Genomic DNA, 22,146 nt, shown 5'->3' with positions numbered 1-22,146 from the left:
CCCCTCCCCCCTACCAGCCCCCCACCCCCTAAAAAAAAATTTAAGACCCCTACCAGTCCCTACTCCCCCATCCCCCAAAAAAAAATTAAGTTTGTTTTTAAAAAATATTTTCAACTTCAAATTTTTATTTTTTCACCCCAACCCTCGACGCCCTCCCCCCCCTGGCCAACCCTCCAAAAGAATTTAAGTTTGTTTTTAAAAAAATATTTTCTACTCACAAACCAAACATGAGAAAATAAGTAAAAAATCTACTTATTTTTCAGGAAAACATTTTCTAGATAAACGTTTTCCTTTATACCAAACACACCCTTAATTTTGTAGAGAATTGAATAAGTTGGTACATTGCATCCTACGTGGTATTCTAAAATGTTTTATGACATATAAATATGTATGTCTCTTTATTCATTTTTATAGTTTACCCACCAACTTGAAACAAACGTCATTTTCAGAAATTGCTGAACATGATTTTAATTTAGTAAAGCTTAACCACACAAACTAAAGGAGAATTATTTCAAACTAAACAAGAAGTTTCCTTTTACCCTTTAGGAAAAGATTTATAGTTTTATAAATATTTTAGATTTGTTTTATACCATAAGTTTAAAAAGTTCTCCTTTTTTTATTGACTTTGTGTCGAGTCAAATGGAGTCATATAAATTGAAACAGAAAAAATATGATTTTATTAAAAATTTATTATCACTATAAATGCTATTGTTGATATAGCGTATCTCAAACGGTTCAAAAATATCCTCCTTCCATCTTTTGGTTTAAAAATGCCCTTAACGTTTTCTTAAAGTTTAAAATTGATCTTTATTAACAGCCCACTAACATGATAAATGATGAACCACTTGATTAGCCAAATGACTTCATCTTTACTAGTCCACCTAATTTTTAAAATCCAGGCCAACGACCCGACTCATCTATGCTACAAAAACTCAAACTCACCCAAAAACCGATTTTTATATTAACCTATCTTATCTTTGAACTTAATTTTACCGCGATTCTCAATCTCTTTTGTAGCAAATCACAATATCTCTAGTTATGTTCTTCAGATAATACTTTTTTGTTTCTTCTTTTTTACTCAGTTGATTTCATTTCTCTGCAACTAAAGTAATGTTTTGCTTTTTTAGGAGTTTGTAGAGGTGGGTTTCCAGCAAAAATTTAATATTGATCAGTTTCAGCTTTCTGTTGAAACTATGAGATGTGTTTGCTTGAGAATTACTGAAATTCGGGTCTATTATTGACTTTTCATGAACTTTTTTGCTCTGAGTGGGTTTACTCTTAAGCTTTAAAGGCGTTTTCTGAAGATATGTAGGTGGATTCTATTAAAGATGTCCTTAAATTGCATATTATTGGGCATGAATGGGAGTTTCTCTTCAAGTTTTAGGCTGAAGAAGGCAAGAGGGTCTTTGCTAGGACCAAATTGTGGGTGGAGATAGCAAAGGAAGCTTTTGTTTTTATGGCTCATTTTCTTTGGAATTGGATTTTTTGGTCGGTCATTAGCTTAAATGGTGGTGTTTATAGTTGGAAGCAGGAGGCTTCAAAACCAAATGAAGATAATTTTTATTTTCCTCTTGAACGTTTCAATGTCAGCAAGGAACAAATTCAAGATTTAACTACCTTATTCTTTGTAGTTCTTAATTCCTTCTTTTTTTCTTCTTGCAATTAACCCAGAAATGGAAAAAGAAATAAATTGAAGGTGGTAGGAAGAAAGAAGAGAGTTGGAACAAATGGGAACAAATGACCCAAAATTGATCGGGAATATCGGATCAGATTTGAAATGGGTTTCTAGACTAAATGGGTCATATATTTTGAAATAGGTACAAGAAAAGGAAAAATTACTTATATACACAACTTTACTTGCCTTATTCTCAATTTTTCCCCACTTTTTTTAAATATTTCATAAATCCCTTTTATCACTCCTTTACACTCATCTCCCGGATACATAATTCCAATCTCCTAACCCACGTCTATCTCCCCAAATTTTCACTCCTCAAATCACGCCATATCTCTCTCCCATGATCTTATCAGTTTAATTTTGAATTTGAATTTGAAGATATTTCTCTCTCCAGTCAAACGATTTCTCACTCCTTTTGGGTATTTTTTCAATTTCATTACTTTTGCTAATAGTTGTTAGGTTTTTTTGTTGATTCAAAATCCTGATACATTATGGATGATGCTCCCTCTTTCAGTATAGGTATTACCCAGAAAATGTCATCTAACAATAATCGTGTGTTTGACCATGAAGACGCAGGTTGGGCTGAGAATAGATCGAAGAAATTGCATGATCCCCTTATAATGGCGAAAGTGAGTATCGAGAAAGTCAGGAAGGATGTGCCTTCTTCTTCAAAATCAAAGGTTGAAAAACCCCCTAAAAAAAGGGGTAGAAAAGTATTATCTCCAATTTCCCGTCCTAATCTACCCAAGGTAATGAGTTCTGATATATTTTCCTCTTTTTTTGTTGTTCAATCTTAGATTTAATTGTTAATTTCAATTCATGATACATTACTGATAGCTTTATGCAATTTAAGTTTTTCTACAATAATTTTTAGTAAGTTTCAATGTATTTATCGTTATTGAACTTAAATATATATCAGTACTAACATATCATATACATGCATACAAAAATATATAGTTTAGTTGTTCTCAAACTTTTTGTTTAACTGATACAAAATTTTGTCAGTGGTTCTTCTCAATGTATCAACTTGTAAAAATAGTTGTAACAGGCACAAATGTTGATTTTGTGTATCAGATACAAACATAACAGTTTTGTATCAAATACAAATATAACAATCTTTGTAAGTTGAGTTGTCTATTATTCAACATGTATCATGTTTATAATGTTTTAAGGCTTTAATTGTTGTTCATTTGTTTCATTATAGTCTGTGAAATACAAGATAAAACAAATTCCTGCACACTCCTTGAGGTTTGGTTCAACATACAACATGGGTTTTACAGAAGAGTTGAAGTTGTCTATAGGGATTGATGGTGTTGAGAAATTTAAGAATACAATTTTCGGTCCATATCTCAACATTCCTAATTGCAATTACCAAGGGCAAATAACAAAGTGTCTATTACTACTTGAGCTGGAGCAGGATAATATAGATGAGCTCCATATTCGCCATGCTAGCGGGAATATTTTGCATTTCACTATCAAAGAATTTGCCATCATTACCGGCCTGAAATGCACAGGAAATGTTAATGAATTTAAATATCCTGATTCCACTCACAGTAGATTGATTCAAAGATATTTTCCTGATTCACAAAACGTTGTAAACAAGGGTCGTTTAGTTCAAAGATTTCGGATGGGTCAATGGGAGAATAGTCAAGATGCTCTTGAAATGGCAATCCTATATTTCATTCACACTTTTGTCTTTTCCCAGCTTGGTGATGCAAATATACCTATCCACCATTTCTATATGGTTGAAGATGGAAGGTATGAACAGTTTCCATGGGGACAGATTGCATTCTCAAAATTGATAAAATCACTAAGACAAGAGTTCACCAAAGAAAAGAAGATGTATCGATTAGCCGGCATGCCATATGTCCTGAATGTTTGGATATATGAATGTGCCTCGGCAGTCGGTGATGAAATTGCAGTCAAAGTGGGCAGTTTTATACCTAGAATATGCAACTGGCGTGTTGTGGGAGTCAAGCCAAAATTTGGCATGTTTATGTCTAGCATCTTCTCCCAGGTATAATATATGTTTTGACAGTGTATAATGAATAATTTTCATGTCATATTAATGTATCATTTTTTGTTATTATTGTTACATAATCTTGTTTATTATGTTGGTTTGGATACGCAATCCAGAATTCTTGCAATGATATACATCCAACATCCGAGGAATTGGCATCACTTGATTTGCCTGGTAATGTTGATGCTTCTCATAATGAACATCAAAATTCAGCTGCCAAGTCCAAGCTTGTTCAACCACAAGAACTTTCCGGATTTGAGGATTTTTCTACTAATCATACAGATAATTTTTTAAGGAGATCAAGACGCCCTTCAACTACATCATCTACACCCCCTCCAAAGAGGAGAAAGAATGCTCATCCTGTTAAGCCAGATGTTATTGATGTCAATCAACCTGAACAATCGGCTGTGCAATCAAACAAAAACAGTCCAATTCCAATTTCAGGTGTTAATGTACCCGATGTTCATGTTCCTTCACTAGATCCTAAAGAACCTACTGACAGATCAGGGATTAAACAAGTTAAGAAATACCTGAAGAAATATGTAAGTGATTGTTTTATTTTGTTTTGACAGTTATTACATATTGACAGTTATTACATATTCACTTATATTGTATATATATTTTTAGATTGACAAGAAATTTCAGCATTTAGAGGATTTAATCAAATTAAATCACAAGCAGTTGATGAATGTTGTTCGGAATCCACACAAGCAAGAAGAAGAGGTAGTGTATTATTTCTAAAATAATACATTGTTAAAACGAATTTATTTGTTTCATATTTAACCCTTTTTCTTTGTGTAGAATATTTCTGGCACATCTACAAGTCTTAACATGCCAGAGTTCAATCAAGAAGATCACGTTGTTCGTCCACCTACCACTAACCAGTTGTTTGATAAACGGAGTTCACCTATTGCGATGGACGTGCCCGACAATGATCGATTTGAGGTAGATGTTGTTGAGGATCAAGAACAAAATCTTATCCCTGAACCAAAGATTGTAGAAGTAAGTTTTTAACAATCCTGATTATATATGCAGTCAAATATTATATCTAGGTAAAAATATTAACGATACATTAACTAATTACTCATACTTTTTCACCTTGAAAACATAGGATGTTACTACATGTAAGGAAAAAGAAGGTAGGAAGGATGTATCAGATCTTCCACACATAACAGAAGTCCATGATGAAGCAACTGTACATTAGCAAGATAATGTAAGTTCAATTTTGTATATGTATGATACATTAGTTTGTCAATGTATCATTTTAACATACATCATCTTTTTTAGGAAGATGTACCAGTTAGAGGCTCCAAAACATTTCATCAAGTAATGTTGGATGAACACGATGCTGATAAAGTGAAGGATAATGTCATAAAATCTGATAAATCGGTAAATCTTACAGTTAGTTATCACTAAATGAATAATACCATTTTACAATTTTGTATTCATTTATCTAATTTATTTTATAATTGTATCAATTAATATAGGGTTCGATAAATTCGGATTCAGTATCAGCTGCTACTCAAGAAGCAGTAGATACACTTTATGGCATTCATGCTCCTATGGATGCTCAACCACTGCAAGTTGTCACTCCCCAACAACTTACCGACACACATGATTTGAGATCGCGCAACCTTGTACCCATGGATACTAACATAAATGAAATAGTGGTACATGAAGTGTCAAAGACGCCTATTCAAAGATTGAGACTGCCATCAAAGATCTTTCAATCACCATACGTAACTATATTTGGGTCTAGCGACAAAGGCAAAGAGAAAGTTGATTCAAAGTTACACATTCGTCCAAATCACCCATTTCAAGATTGTGGTATTATTTTCCAACCTCCATCTACTTTACTTGATCAGTACCATCAGTGGTTATCAAAGGGCCTTCTTAAAACACATGACAAGAAGTAAGTTATATATCAATATATCCAAATATTGTTAGATCATTATTTGTTTGAATCTGCATTGAGTTTTAATAATTATATAGGAAACCAAAGGAGGACAAATACAAATGCAATTCAGCTTCTTTTGGATTTGATCAAATGGACTTCGTTGTTGCATTTCCAATTAATAAAAATTGGTTCTATGCCATGTCGCAGCCAAAGAAATGTTGGACTGATGAGGTATAATAGTAAATTCAACAAAAAAGATCTATCAAGATGTATCTGATACATCGTTAAAAATGTATATGATACATCTGTATGTATCTGATACATCTTTAAATATGTATCTGATATAAAATTATGTTCACACCTAGACATAGCATATATGATACATCACAACATACATTTTATTTATTTTCACTAAATAATTTATTTTGCAGCACATCGATGTAGTCTTTTACTACCTTAGGAAGAAATCAAAATTGCGAAGCTTGGATCAATACAGATACACTACAGTTAACTGTTTATTCAAAACATACATCAATAACACACATGAGAGGTATCATTGCAGTCTTGCCGATGACAACCTTAGTACACAGGAATACATGGCGCGTGGGTCTGTTGTATCTGGATTCGAGCGGTCAATGATGAACATTATTAATGGTTTTGAGATTCCTGCTGGTTTACCGTGGCACTCATGTGATGATGTTTACATTCCGGTGAATTGTGATGGACAATTTCATTGGGTATTGGCTGTTGTTGTTTTGAAAAAGAGGCTTATACGTGTCTACGACTCAGCATCTGGATCAAGGAGAAAAAAATTTTCGGGAGACATTAAAAAATTATCTCTAATGTTGCCTACTTACCTCCAGGACAGTGGATTTTTTGATCATTCTGAGCGAACTGATTGGTCATCTCTTGATGCTTATAAGGACAAGGAAACTGGAAGTCTATTGGAACCAAAACACCCTTTTCTTGTTGAATATGTACAAGACATTATTCAACAAGGAAGCGACACACTGTAAGTTTTAAAACATCTTGTTTTAAAGTTTATGTTCAATTTATTTTTGTACAATGTATCTTTTGCATTTTTGTAGGGATTGTGGTTTGTTTGTGGCCGCCTTTGCTAAATTCCTTAGCGATGAAATTCCAATCCAATCCAATAATTTCCGTTCTGATTATCTCCGGTCAAGATACGCAGCATTGCTATGGAATTACGGCAGTGAAAAGGCTGAAGCTGGATACGTTAGTGATAATGACGATCCATCAAAGCCTAGGGGTCATTTCACACCACCAAACCATGATGCGTTGGTTAACTTGGAGTAGTTTTTGTGCATCAATGGATACACAATGTTTTGTTTGTTTTCAAGACATTAACTTTTTAATGTCTGCACAATGTTTTGCTTGTTTACAAGACATATTAACTTTTTAATGTCTGCACAATGTTTTGTTTGTTTTCAAGACATATTAACTTAAGTGTTGAAGGGTTCCTCTTAAAACTTGTTTTGTCTGACTTTTTATTATCAATATATTTTGTTCATTTAATCTCGAAATGTATATTTGTCTAAATTTACAAATTCTAATAATCAAACATTATTATTAAATCATCATCAATATAAAATACACATAAATTTGAGCAAACTTTTTTTTCCTAACAACATCAATTCAATTTACTGTATAAAAAACATTTAAAAGAACAACACACTAAACAAAATATTACGTTTATAATCTAAAACTTATTGAATTGAAAATTATAAATCTTAAATTAGCTAAGATTTACAATTTCTAACACAATATTCTGATAATGTATATACAACAATAGTTGTAATCAATATGATACATGATTTAATAATATATTTGATACATGCTTTCTTATTTATTGTGACAAATACATTGTTGAGCATTTATGTATCATATGATTTCTCTGATACAATAGTTTATTCCAGCTAGATAGGTTATTTATGATTTAATGAATACGATACATTATATATTATGTAAATGATACAATACACATAGTATATTTTACACATAATGTATATGATACAAATGCACATAAATATTTGTATATCAGAGATAACATTTACACACAAATCATAACAATTTATTGAATTGAACAACAAAAGTAATAAACAAAGGTATCAAAATAACATCCAACACACAAATCATAACAAATTCTTAAATGGATCCGCAAAACTCATAAATATTGAATCAAAATAACCAAAAATAAACAGTAACATTTATTCATGATAAATAAAAAAGTGATAATCTAGTAAGTCAAAAATTATTCAACAAAAACATAAATGTCTTATAAAAATAACGATTTCACTTTTCTTTTGGGAAGAAAGTACAAGTTCTTTTGTTGTGACCTTCTTGACCACAGCGTCCACAACAATTTATTTTTACTATTATCTTTTCATCTGCATTTTTTTTTCTTCTTTTCCTTGGTCGTCCAGCCAATCTTTTATATCTAGGTGGCCACACAGTTTCATCTACAACATTGCTAGGAACCGACCAATCTTCTTTATCTGGCATTGGAACCATTGGAACCTCATATGTTTTTACTAATGTATCAGGCTTGTAGTAATCAGAGCAATAAGGATGCACATCTGTGACATTCTTGTCCTTTAAAACAGCAATTGCATGTGCACAAGGTATCTCATCTAGTTGAAATCTGCCACAAGTACATTCTTTCCTCTCAAGACAAACAATGTATCTTCTTCCAGCTTCATAAACTGAGAAAATAAATTCAGATGATGGAACAACCTGCAGACATTAAAAAGTAATTGATAAATTTATTTCATGTAATGCTGATCACAATAGCCGAATGATATACCAAATTTGATACAAAATAAAAAATTATGTATCACGATACATACCTTCATCTTCGAATATTTAGATGCGTTTATAATCAATATCTCCTCAAATTTTCTCCCCAATGTATCTTTTGTATAAGAGGCTATTTCTCTATTTTTGCGATGCCAAGAACCAAATAGAATTCTAACTTCTTCTAAGAATTCTAATATAGACAACTGACGCGCCTCAACAAGACAGCCATTGATACATTCTGCTATGTTCGAAGTCATCATTCTACCTCTATTTACTGTTGAATGAACTCTCGACCACTTCTCATACCCAGCATCCTCAAGGTACTCCTTAACCTTGTGGTCAACTTTATCCACCTTAGCCATTAATGTATCAAAATCCTCCTTTCTATATGCCTTGGCCATAGAGTAGAATAGATCACTTATAGTGTTTCTGCTCCTTTTAAAGTTTCCACAAACATTCTTCCAAAGATGCCATATGCATGCATAGTGAGGTACAGTTGGGAACACAATTCTTACACTCTTCATAATACTCTCATTTCTATCAGAAACAACACACATTTTTTCACACTCGCCAAATGCATTTTTGAATTGTTCGAAGAACCATGTCCACGAACAGTCATTTTCAGTATCTACAACCCCATATGCCAATGGCAATATGCAACCTAATTAAAGATCAACATGAATGATTTCATTTGATACATAACATTTACAATATAGATACATATTAAACAATATCGCAATTACAAAAAAATACATACCTGCCCCATCAAGTGTGCTTGCTGATAAAAATGTACCTTTGTAAGCTCCACCAAGATGTGCACCATCGACAACAACTACCGGTCTGCAGTAATCGAACCCCCTCATCAATGGTCTTAAGGCTATGAACAGATACATGAATTCATCTTCCACTGACTTGTGCATCCTTATATAAGAATTTGGATACACATTATTTAACATGTATATGTATCTCGACAACTTCTTATATCCATCTGATGGTTTACCCCTTAGCATTTCTAGTGCACGTTCTTTAGCACGCCATGCTTGCTGGTAAGATATTTGAACCCCATAGAATTCTCTAATATCATCAATTATATCTTTTGGAGTATGAATTCTTTTATGATTGACCAATTTAGGAACAGTCACACCACTAACAAACCTAACTGTTGCTTGGACTTTGGTTAGTATCCTATCACGCACTGGACATGTATGTTCACTATTAAAGTATCTTACTTTGAAAACATCAGAATTTTTCCTGCATGAAGCCTTCATAGTCCAACCACATTCAATCGAAAAGCACACCAACACATAGCTGTACAATGTTGCACATCATATTAATACATATAGCAGTTACATTTTATATGACATTAATGTATCAACAATATTAACTACCATAATGTATAATATCACCATCCATTTAAATTTCTAATTTGTTTCATACATTACGCATAAATCAAAGTTACAAAATGTATCGGATACATTATAGATGCAACTTAATTGTGTGCGCTTATTGGATGTATCATTTAATCAACAAAAAAATTACAACAAAACAAAAGCACCATCACACAGCTTCTAAGAATAATACTGTATCAAACACATTAGAAATTTAAATGTATCATCCGATGTAGATCTTAAAATTAAAAAACATTAATTCAAAATTCAGATAAAAAAAAACTCATACCTTTGTCTATCAGATCTTTTTACTTTGCAATTGAAGTTTTTCTTTATTTTATATTTGGCCATCACATCTATCAGTGTTGCTTTATCCTTATACAATTGACCTGTCTTCACATCTATACTGTTTGAATCAATTATGTAATTTGTAACTTCTAATTCTGGAATATAATATGAATCACAAATTCTTGATTCAACCACTGCAAGAGCTTCTGTATCCCTTGTTGTACCTTCGATACATGTAATCTCTCCGCATGTTCCATCAAAGCTATGTATCTCATCGCCAATTTTATCTGTTGTATCAATACATAATGGATACATTGCAAAACCAGGCTCACTTTTTTCACTTCTAAATATAGTCTAACACCCATGTCGTTCTTAATTTTCATCGGACATGAATTACCTTCTACGATATATCGAATTTCAATATTTTTTCTTACCTCATCGATCTCTAACTCGGCTATAATGGCTGCCTTGAGATTCATAAATGAAATTGATTGTCCAACAACAATTCCATCACTTTTGTATCCTTCATAATTAACTTCGCTTGCCCAAATTCCTGAATGCCTCAACAAAATAGATATATTCATCATGTATCGAGTTTCTTTTTGAAACTATGAATTTTTCAACCGGGTGTTAAAAAATCATCTTCAATGAAGAAGATGAAATTTTGAAATTTGAAATACTGAAATTGTCCCCTATTAGGATATGGAATGATGCTGATCAGTTAGGCGTTAATCTAGGAAAATAATATAACAATAATAAATTTTAAATTATTTGTTCCTTTTTTAGTGCAACAACATTTTGTTACAATGTATCTTTTATAATGTATCTGTATAGTACCTATGTATCCGATTTTCTCAATTTTCAAGGGATTTTTGTAATATTGGAATTATTAGGGAGAGAATGTAATTTAGATCTTAGACTATGGGATTCCTTTAATTTTTACTAAAGAAAATCCATGTCACAATTGTCATGTCGCAATTTTAAACCTTAAAAATTGTTGAAGGCATTTTTAAACCAAAAGGTGGAAGAATGACATTTTAAAACCATTTTAAAGACATTTTTAACCCTTTTCGCAAATATAAATAATCAATTTTGTTTGAAGAAAAATTAACACATAATTCACTACATTTTCTTTTCTTCTTTTTATACTACAAAAAGTATACTTTCAAAAACATTCAGATGAGGTCATTGAAAATATATACCAAAATAACTAAATATTCCATTAGATTTGTTGAAAAATAATATTAATATCTTGAAAATATAATTATCTTTTTTGTTAACTTGCTACATTTAATTTGCCTTGATGACATTTATTATGACAATTTTTGTATGGTTGTCAGACGTTATCTTTTCGAATAATTGAACGTCTCATATTATTTGCTAATGAAAAATATCATGAGTAGGACCCAAAAAGATAGTAGTACCAGATAACAAACACAAAAATAGAGTCTAAAAATAAGTACAGAATAGCTTGAACTTTTGGGCCGTTGTATACAACACCCAGAAAGGGAGCATAATAAATACTGGAAGTATAAAACACCCAGAAAGATAGTAGTACCAGATAGCAATACTGGAAGTATTGTTTCATGGCATATATTGGTGACTAAGATAAGTGATAAGCATAATAAATAAGTAATTTATAAGTAGGTGGATTCGAGTCATCAAGGAGCTCCCGGGGAGGAATGAAAAAACTCTTAATAATAACTAGAACATGGAGTGGCCACTGCTAGCATAGGTGATATCCTACGAATAGTGATGCCACTGCCTTCCGTCATATCCAAATCCTCCGGTTTTAACCCTTCTGGTAATGCTAAATTGAACTTGTGCACAATCCTTGCTAATGCTAGCTCAATTACCACAATAGCAAAACCAGTTCCTGGGCAGCCCCTTCTCCCTGCTCCAAACGGAATCAACTCAAAGTTTAATCCTTTCACATCAATATTACCATTGAAAAACCTCTCTGGTCGGTACTCCTCTGGATTCTCCCATGATAAAGGATCTCTTCCGATTGACCAAGCATTGATAATGACTCCAGTTTTAGCAGGAATTTGATAGCCAAGTAATTTTATGTCTTCTATTGATTCTCGAGGAACTAGTAGTGGAATTGGTGGATGAAGCCTGAATGTTTCTTTGATCACTGCTTTCAAATACTGCATATATCCTAAGTCGTCCTCTGTTACCTCTGCTTTCCCTTGGGCTAATCCTCTCACTTCATTCTGTAATTTTTCCATGGCTCTTGGATGCCTCAAAAGCTCTGTCATTACCCACTCTAAAGCTGTATGCGTTGTATCCGTACCACCAGAAAATATATCCTACGCATAAAATTAAAAAATATACTAAGATTGTTATCCTGGAGAATGTGGAAGAATAACAATATTCTAAGTAACCAAATATTTAACTATGAAACAATATGTTAGTAAGTAGCAAGCAGGAATTATGTTCAAAATTATAAGTACTAATAAAACACGTCAAGGAGGGAATAAATGCTAATCTTACCAAGATGATAGCTTTCAATGAATCCCTTTGAAGAGGAAAGCCAGTTTCCTTTCCATTCTGAACTTCCAGCAAAACATCCACGAAATCTTTAGCTTCACCCGTACTGTATTCTCCTTTATTGTTCTTAATAATGTGTTCTTCGATCACACACTCTAAAAATGTATCCAAACTTTTAGCTACTTTCTCCACTTTGGTGTCTAGACCAGTTAATTTATTGATCCATTCAAGCCGCGGAATATAATCCCCAATATTAAAAGTGCCAAAAAGTTCACCTAATTCATCTAGAGTGACCTTAGCATTCATTCCACTTTCTCCTTCATCATATTTCCTCCCTAAGGCCACTCTGCTAATTATGTTACAAGTGAGAAAACAAAAATGATCTCTTAAATCTATCACTGAACTCGAAGAACCACACTCTTGTCTGATTTTGTCAATCATATTCGATGTTTCTTCTTCTCTTATATCACGATAAGATTGGACTCTTCTGTTGTTGAGAAGGTGAAGCACGACAATGCTTTTAATTTGTCTCCAGTATTCACCATAGGGACTAAAGCCCACGTCCCTAGAGCCATAAAATAGTTTATCAGCCAAACTAGATTTGGGTCTGCTTGAGCATACGAGATCATGAGTTTTCATGATCTCACGAGCAGTTTCGACAGAGGAAGCAACGAGCACAGGCTTACTGCCAAAGTGAAGTAGCATGACTGGACCATATTTTTTGGATAGTTTATGGAGGGAACGGTGAGGAAGAGATCCAAGTTGATGCAGATTTCCTATGATAGGAAGCTTTGTTGGAGATGGTGGTAACCTTTTTTGATTACTTGAAGTAGTAAAGAAGCATTGATGAATGAAGAAAATGAAGAAAAACAGAGGAATTACACGAGAATACCAAGGAAGATCCATTTTCCTTTTTTGGTGATGAGAAAATAGATCAAAATTAGGAAACAAGTACGCCCTACTTATTGATGAGTATGCGTCCATAGAATCTTCAATCACCACACAAACTAAAATGGACACAACAAGCACAGATTAATATCTAGAAATTATCTAATAAAATCATTGAATTTTATTTATATCTAAATTACTCAATTTAAAGGTTTTATCTTCAAAAGTTACTCAACTCATTTATCATTAAAATATATTTAATATAAAAAAATAAAATATTTTTTATGTCATGTAATTATGAACCCTATAAATAAATAAATAAAATTATAGAATTTATTTATTAGTATACCCTACTAACCCACAAATTGGGTCAAGTAAAATAATAAATAGATTTTATAATTTTATTTATTTATAATGTTCATGATTTTGTTTTTGGACGAATTTATAACATTAGACAGGTCTAATGGTCTTTTATTAATAATAAAATAAAATCATCAATGTGAATAAGTACAAGCAAGGGGGGCTAGACCTTACCTTACAAATCATAATGAGGTAACAAACATTTATTAATTAACAAGGAGTAAAGACATAAAGACACAATCAAAGTTGTCCCGTATTTGCATAAAGACACCTTAACTTTCAAAGTGTCTTATCACCCCACAAAAATATTTAATATCATTGTAAATGGGCCATTTTTACCCATTTCCTCGTCTGGATTATTACCATGCACATGAGGCGCGTCATTCCGTGTTGTCACTGCCATGGACCAATTTAAAAGTGCCACATGTCATTTTCTTTCTTTATTATTAATTATTTAATCAATTTATGTCATTTTCCCCAATTCTAAACCCAAAATAGCCGTTGATGGCCCTAATTTTTCGATTTCATGGTTTTTTTTCATAGCAAGATCAACGTTGGTTCTCTCTGTTTGACAACTTCATCATCTTCCCCAAGAAAATAAGGTAGGAATTCGTTTTATCTTTTAATTTCCAATATAAAACGTTAATTTGAATTTTTGTTCTCTATGTCTACTTCTGAATTTTTGTTCACCAACAACAAAACATGATTGGGACACAAAACCCGACCCTCAATTTGTAAATGCAATAAGGAACTACTACCAAAATCTTGAAATGATTGTGAAGTAGACAATAAATCAGAAGAAGACGACAATAAAGACAATCTTGAAACAACTAAAACAGGTCGAAAAACAGAGGAACTAAAAGGAATCTGATAAGAAAGAAGGAAAAGAAAAATAAAATAAAACATAAAACAAAAGACCTTACAGAGAAGAAATAAATTTAGAAGAAGAAAAGGAAAAGGAAAGTTGAGAAATAAGAAAAGAAAAGGAAAAACGACTTTCTTCAAAGAACAAGGTCGGGTCGGGTTGAATTCTATCACAGGGAGTGAGCAACACGCGCGACTACATAGATGAGGGAATGGGTCAAAATGGCTCATTTACAAAGATATTAAATAGTTCTGTGGGGTAATAGGACACTTTGAAAGTTAAGGTGTCTTTATGCAAATACGGGACAACTGTATTTATGTCTTTTCTCATTAACAAGAGTGAAGAAAATAAGAGGAAGAGAAAACTAGGTATTATATGATCATCATAGAGTTTATAATACAGTCTATGATGATATTACAAATGAGGATGCTTAAATAAGTAATAATATAAACATCAAGAAGAAGATTGAGTTATTAAACTCAAACTCAAACTTCCTTTTATTTATGTATGAACTAAAAAGATAGTTTGTCCGTCTAAAATAACCTGAAGTATTTTTTGCTTGTCTTTTTCTTCAAATCTATCGAATAGAACTTGATAGTTCATCAGTTCCTCTTAGATTTATTGGATCTTGTTGAAGTTGGTGACACTGTCATATATTTATGTTTGGCCAGTCGCATCGGTAGGTGCCTTCCATATGTCTTCCTTTTGTTTTTATTGCTTCCACTTCTTTGTAGTTTAGGTGAAAGATCGCTATCTCTAGCTAATCCCTTCGTCCCTTTTTATATGACATCTCTTTCTATAAATAGTTGTACCACAATACTTGTCATTTTATAAAATTTAGGCATAAATTACCATATTTTTCCTATTATACTCTTGATAGAGTAGTTAATTAATCTTGAAAATGTATTCATCATTTATTATAAAGTTGACTTAAGAAAACATTAAATAAGGGTAGAAGGGTAAAGTTACATCATTTCTTAATGGAAGTGCAAAGTAAAAATGTGACATATAAAAAGGGACGGATGGAGTACTTTATCAAAGTAGGGTTCATGACTACATGCATATAAAATATTTTATTTTGTCGTGTCATATTTATTTTAATGATAAATGTAGTTGAGTGATTATTAAAATAAAACTTTTAAGTTAAATGAATTTATTGATATAAAATAAAGTACAATGACTTTGTTATAATTTCTCATAGTTCAATGACCTTTTAAGATATTAATCCCATGGAACACAAATATTTGTTTAATTAGGCCCTGTTTAGATATAATTTGAAATAGATTGATTTAACATTAAAAACATTGTTTTGACATGGCATCTTAATTTTTTCTCAAGTATATTTTTGCTAGTAAACATGAAAAAACGCACAATTTCTTTGATATCTTGAATTGATTGGCGAGGAATTAATGGTATTGTTGGACCGAGATTTTGTGATCTCTTAATCCTTCGCTCATTGACTTTTGTGGAAAATGAGACTTTTGTTACCAAAGTTGGTAAATACTTTTAAAATGAGTTTAATGGATTTACATACAAAAATCACCAACTAATTAGTGTTAGCCTACAAGCAAATAATACTGAGAAGGAAATTATTAAAAGGTCAACAAAAGAAGAAAATGAAGAAAAAAAGCACAGGAAGTAGAATTGAGGAGAGAAATCTAGAATTGGGTATATTTGAAAAGGCATAATACATATAGGTGCATTTTATCTTGGTGTCAACTGATATTTATATCGTTCTACTTTGAAAGTGCACAAATAAACGCTAAAATTATTTCAAATTGAACTAATTTCTTATACCTCCTACATAGCATCCTAAATACATTTTGTCATATACGACACTTTTTATAATTTAAATAACAAATTTAAATCGATCGACCGCAATTTTATTATTTGCATTATTGCACGACACAAAAGATAACCCACTCGAACTTCAACCACAAATTTTGTTTTGTATGATCAGTCACATGTGGCTCAAAAATAAATTCTAATTAGAGGCTTAAAATTAAAGTAATTTCATATATAATTTTATATAAAATTTATTTTTCTAGATTTTTTAAAGTTGTTTAATTAATATTAGGTAAGACATTATCAATTTCAATATTAACAAACATATTTTTTTTTATTGTGGCAATCATATTGACATAATTCTATAAGTAATAAGTTGACAATGTTTTTATTAAAATAATAGAGTTAAAATAATAAAATTTGATGCAAGAAATTGATAATTTGATAGACCTCACTTTAATATGCTTGTTGCATTGCATGGAAACCTAAATAGAAATAAGAAAATATTTTACAATACATTTTGTTTGCAAGTTAGATCCTTATACTTACAAATTTGGTAATTGAACCTTTAAACTCACTTAAACACAATATTTTAAAGGCATAATACATATATTGGACCTTAAACTTGGCTTCAAATTTTAATTTTGACCTCCAACTTTCAAAGTGCACAAATAGACACTTTAACTATCCAACCTTTTAATAAATAAACACGTGTGTCTTACCTGGCAAAACGCGTGACGTGCACGCATTTTGCGTGAGTGAGAAGTAATTTTTAGGCACACAACAGTGAAAAAAATGCTGAAATGACAACTCTACCCTTAATTAATTTTTATTTATTTTTTAGTTCTAAAATTGACGTGTAAAGTGTTTAATTAGTTGGCAGCCATTGAGTGGCTCACTAATACACGTGGCAGCGATTGCATTTCACGCTCTTGGCTCCAAAAATCGCGTGTTTATTTATTAAAAGGTTGGATAGTTAAAGTGCTTGTTTGTGCACTATGAAAGTTGGAGGTCAAAGTTAAAATTTGAAGCCAAGTTTAAGGTCAAATATATGTATTATCCCTATTTTAAAGTCTTTTTTCATCCTATGTGTGTGTAGTACAACAAATTAGGACTGAAATTTAGTCTAAATATATAAATAATGGGTGCTTTTATAAAATATAAAACTTTGGGATAGCTTTCAAATACTAGAATTTGACCCACATACTAATTTTTTCTAGTATTTGAAAACATGGGATGTTTGCCAAGTATATTTGTCAAGTAATAACAAGTTGTATGGCCAAGCACCATGAATTTTTTTCACTTTTTTCAGAGTTGAACTTCATGTCTATATGATAGATAATGTGTCTTATTAAAATATTATTAGAAAAAACTCCGTAAGATAAATTCTAGTGAAGGAAAAAGAGTACGTACACATGGCTAATAATAAGCATTTTGAATGCCTCATTTAAACCTTACAAAGAAAATTCATTGGGACAAAACATTGTGAGGTAAAAGAGAGAACATCATGAAAATGAACAATATGTATGTATTGAACTCCTTTCAAGTTTCAAGGTAGGATATTGGGTGCATAGAATAAAAAGGAACTCTTTTCAAGGGGGAATGAAGATTCATTTTTGACATTTATTATGTGAAAATCAGATTTAAGAGAGCAATCTTTACGACCAACCCAGAAAGGAAGTCACCGGTAGCAATACTGGGAAGTATTATTCCATGGCATATATTGGTGCCTAAGATAAGTGATCTGCATAATATATAAGTACGTGAGTTCGAGCCATCGAGCGAAAAAAAGTGGAAACTCCTTAGGGATGGGTAAAAAAAGTACAAATGAAGAGAAGAACTCCTAATAATAACTAGAGCATGGAGTGGTCACTGCTAGCAGAGGTGATTTCCTATGAATAGTGATGCCATTGTCTTCGGTCATATCCAAATCCTCCGGTTTTAACCCTTCTGGTAATGAAAAATTGAACTTGTGCATAAGCCTTGCTAATGCTAGCTCATTTATCACAACAGCAAAAGTAGTTCCTGGGCAGCCCCTTCTGCCTGCTCCAAATGGAATCAACTCAAAGTTTAATCCTTTGAAATCAATATCACTATTTAAGAATCTCTCTGGTCTGTAGTCCTCTGGATTTTCCCATGATAAAGGATCTCTTCCGACTGTCCAAGCATTGATAATGACTTGGGTTTTAGCAGGTATTTGATAGCCAAGTAATTTTATGTCTTGCGTTGATTCTCGAGGAATTAGTAGAGGAGCGGGTGGATGAAGCCTAAGTGTCTCTTTGATTACTGCTTTAAGATAGTGCATATTTCCTAAGTCATCCTCTGTTATCTCTTCTTTCCCTTGTGCTAATCCTCGCACTTCATTCTGTAATGTTTCCATGACTCTTGGATGTCTCAAAAGCTCTGCCATTATCCACTCTAGAGTTGTATATGTTGTATCTGTACCAGCAGCAAATATATCCTACGCATTAACAAGAAACAAACTAAGATTGTTATGCTGGTGTATGTGTAAATGATTGTGTGGAAGAATAATCTATGTCGCTAAACTTTTAACTATGAAACAATATGTTTAGTACGAATTATGTATGTTCAAAATTATACTAACAAAACACGCACGCCAAGGAGGGAATAAATAATGTGAGAGAAGCTGATGTTACCAAGAGGATAGCTTTCAATGAATCCCTGTGAAGACGAAAACCAGTTTCCTTTCCATTCTGAATTTCCAGCAAAACATCCACGAAATCTTTAGCTTCGCCCGTACTGTATTCTTCTTTATTGTGCCTAATAATGTGTTCCTCGATCACACTCTCTAAAAATGTATCCAATTTTTGAGCTACTTTCTCCACTTTGGTGTCTAAACCAGTGATTTTATTGACCCATTCCAGCCAAGGAATAAAATCCCCAACGTTAAAAGTACCCAAAAGTTGAACAAATTCTGCTAGGATGGCCTTTGCATATATTCCACTTTCCCTTTCATTATATATCCTCCCTAACGCCACTCTGCTAATTATGTTACCAGTCATAAAACAAATATGATCTCTTAAATCTATCACTGAATTTGAAGAAACACACTCTTGTCTGATTTTTTCAATCATATTCGATGTTTCTTCTATTCTAATATCACGGTAAGATCGGACTCTGTTGTTGTTGAGAAGGTGAAGCACCGTTATGCTTCTAATTTGTCTCCAGTATTCACCATATGGAGTAAAGCCCACGTCCCTAGAGCCATAAAAGAGTCTATCAGCCAAACTAGATTTGGGTCTGCTTGAGCATACGAGATCATGAGTTTTCATGATATCACGAGCAGCTTCGACAGAGGAAGCAACGAGCACAGGCTTACTGCCAAAGTGAAGTAGCATGAGTGGACCATATTTTTTGGATAGTTTATGGAGAGAACGGTGAGGAAGTGATCCAAGTTGATGGAGATTTCCTATGATTGGAAGCTTTCTTGGAGATGGTGGTAACTTTTTTTGATTACTTGAAGTAGTAAAGAAGCATTGAATAAGGAAGATAAGAAAGAAAAACAGAGGAACTAGAAGAGAATACCAGGGAAGATCCATTTTCTTTTTAGGTAGGAATATTGATAAGGAACTAGGTGTAAATCAAAGCGGTTGTCTAATGGCCTTTTATTAATGATAAAATAAAATCCTCAACGTGAAGAAATAAGTACAAGTAAGGGAACTTGACCTTACCTTACAAATCCTAATGAAGTAACAAAACTCTACTAATTAACAAGAATGAAGAAAAATAAGAGCTAGAAAAAACTAGGTATTATATGATTATCATACAGTTTATAATACACTTTATGATAATATTGCAAATGAAGATGCTTAAATAATGTAAGAATATAAACATCAAGAAGAATGTTGAGTTATCAAACTCAAACTTCCTTTTATATATGTATGAACTAAAAAAGATAGTTTCCCCCGTCTAAAGTAACCTGAAGTATTTTTCACCTATCTTCTTTTTAAAATTTATCCAATAGCACTTGATAGTTCATCATTTCGTCTTAGATTTATTGGATCTTGTTGAAGTTAGTGATATTTTCTTATGTTTCTGCTTGATCAGTCACATCGGTAGGTGCCTTAGAACAAATTTCCCAATCATCTTACCATCCCAACTATGTTGTCTTCCTTTTGTTTTTATTGCTTCAACTTCTTTGTTGTTTAGGTGAAAGATTGTCATCCCTAGCAACTTTATCAAAGTAGGGTTCATGACTACATGCATATAAAATATTTTATTTTGTCGTGTCATATTTATTTTAATGATAAATGTAGTTGAGTGATTATTAAAATAAAACTTTTAAGTTAAATGAATTTATTGATATAAAATAAAGTACAATGACTTTGTTATAATTTCTCATAGTTCAATGACCTTTTAAGATATTAATCCCATGGAACACAAATATTTGTTTAATTAGGCCCTGTTTAGATATAATTTGAAATAGATTGATTTAACATTAAAAACATTGTTTTGACATGGCATCTTAATTTTTTCTCAAGTATATTTTTGCTAGTAAACATGAAAAAACGCACAATTTCTTTGATATCTTGAATTGATTGGCGAGGAATTAATGGTATTGTTGGACCGAGATTTTGTGATCTCTTAATCCTTCGCTCATTGACTTTTGTGGAAAATGAGACTTTTGTTACCAAAGTTGGTAAATACTTTTAAAATGAGTTTAATGGATTTACATCAAAAATCACCAACTAATTAGTGTTACCCTACAAGCAAATAATACTGAGAAGGAAATTACTAAAAAGTCAACGAAAGAAGAAAAGGAAGAAAAGCACAGGAGGTAGAATTGAGGAGAGAAATCCAGAATTGGGTATATTTGAAAAGGCATACTACATATAGCTGCATTTTATCTTGGTGTCAATTGATATTTATGTCATTTTACTTTGAATGTGTACAAATAACTACTAAAATTTATTTAAAATTGAACTAATTTCTTATACATCCTACGTAGCATCCTAAATACATTTTTATCATACACGACACTTTTTTATAATTTACATATCAAGTTGAAACTAAAGGAGACGATCGACTGCAATTATATTATTTGCATTATTGCACGAGACAAAAGATAACCCACTCAAACTTTAACCACACATTTTGTTTTGTATGATCACTCACATGTGGCTCAATATATTTTGAGGCCTAAAAATAAATTCTAATTAGACGCTTAAAATTTAAAGTAATTTCGTATATATTTTTATTTAAAATTTATTTTTCTAGAACTTTTTTAGTTGTTTAATTAAAATTAGGTAAGATATTATCAATTTCAATAGTACAAAAAAATATTTTTTTTATTGAGGCAACCATTTGACATAATTCTATAAGTAATACGTTGATAATGTTTTTATTAAAGTAATAGAGTTAAAATAATAAAATTTGATGCAAGAAATTGATAATTTGATAGACCTCACCTTAATATGCTTGTTGCATTGTTTGGAAACCTAAATAGAAATAAGAAAATATTTTACAATACATTTTGTTTCACACTTTTCGACTATTGACACTCTTCTTTGACAGGAGATTACTCTAACTTAGAAGAGATTTGAAAAGAGAGTACAAAAGAAGTTAAAGACAATAAAATAATGAGATTGTTGGGGACATAATGTAAGAAGGCAAAACAACATTTTCTTGATTTCTTCAATTTGAAATAAG

At 31.9% G+C, this 22,146-nt stretch overlaps 4 protein-coding genes across 4 annotated transcripts; 1 reads left to right on the top strand and 3 right to left on the bottom strand.

Annotated features, from left to right (window-relative positions):
- Window positions 1-2,166: 2,166 nt before the first annotated feature.
- LOC125858656 (uncharacterized) lies at window positions 2,167-7,051 on the top strand. The gene is made up of 11 exons (XM_049538487.1): window positions 2,167-2,424; window positions 2,880-3,692; window positions 3,812-4,237; window positions 4,323-4,418; window positions 4,497-4,697; window positions 4,807-4,890; window positions 4,983-5,084; window positions 5,183-5,607; window positions 5,688-5,823; window positions 6,024-6,604; window positions 6,681-7,051. The coding sequence occupies exons 1-11, from the start codon at window positions 2,167-2,169 to the stop codon at window positions 6,907-6,909; spliced, it is 3,351 nt and encodes a 1,116-aa protein (XP_049394444.1). The 3' UTR covers window positions 6,910-7,051.
- An 854-nt stretch (window positions 7,052-7,905) lies between these two features.
- On the bottom strand, window positions 7,906-10,669 carry LOC125858655 (uncharacterized). The gene is made up of 5 exons (XM_049538486.1): window positions 10,483-10,669; window positions 10,087-10,186; window positions 9,167-9,717; window positions 8,451-9,070; window positions 7,906-8,346 (listed from the first exon to the last, which is right to left on the bottom strand). Exons 1-5 carry the CDS (start codon window positions 10,667-10,669, stop codon window positions 7,906-7,908), a joined length of 1,899 nt encoding a protein of 632 aa, XP_049394443.1.
- Window positions 10,670-11,626: 957 nt separating this feature from the next.
- Window positions 11,627-13,612, bottom strand: LOC125860344 (cytochrome P450 71A3-like). The gene is made up of 2 exons (XM_049540283.1): window positions 12,582-13,612; window positions 11,627-12,397 (listed from the first exon to the last, which is right to left on the bottom strand). Exons 1-2 carry the CDS (start codon window positions 13,560-13,562, stop codon window positions 11,780-11,782), a joined length of 1,599 nt encoding a protein of 532 aa, XP_049396240.1. The 5' UTR covers window positions 13,563-13,612; the 3' UTR covers window positions 11,627-11,779.
- A 4,558-nt stretch (window positions 13,613-18,170) lies between these two features.
- On the bottom strand, window positions 18,171-20,039 carry LOC125860345 (cytochrome P450 71A2-like). Its single transcript, XM_049540284.1, has 2 exons — window positions 19,134-20,039; window positions 18,171-18,937 (listed from the first exon to the last, which is right to left on the bottom strand). The coding sequence occupies exons 1-2, from the start codon at window positions 20,034-20,036 to the stop codon at window positions 18,320-18,322; spliced, it is 1,521 nt and encodes a 506-aa protein (XP_049396241.1). The 5' UTR covers window positions 20,037-20,039; the 3' UTR covers window positions 18,171-18,319.
- Window positions 20,040-22,146: the final 2,107 nt, after the last annotated feature.

Source organism: Solanum stenotomum, chromosome 3 (assembly GCF_019186545.1).
Source record: "Solanum stenotomum isolate F172 chromosome 3, ASM1918654v1, whole genome shotgun sequence".
Lineage (NCBI taxonomy): Eukaryota > Viridiplantae > Streptophyta > Magnoliopsida > Solanales > Solanaceae > Solanum > Solanum stenotomum.
This window is presented reverse-complemented; position numbering and strand designations above follow the sequence as displayed.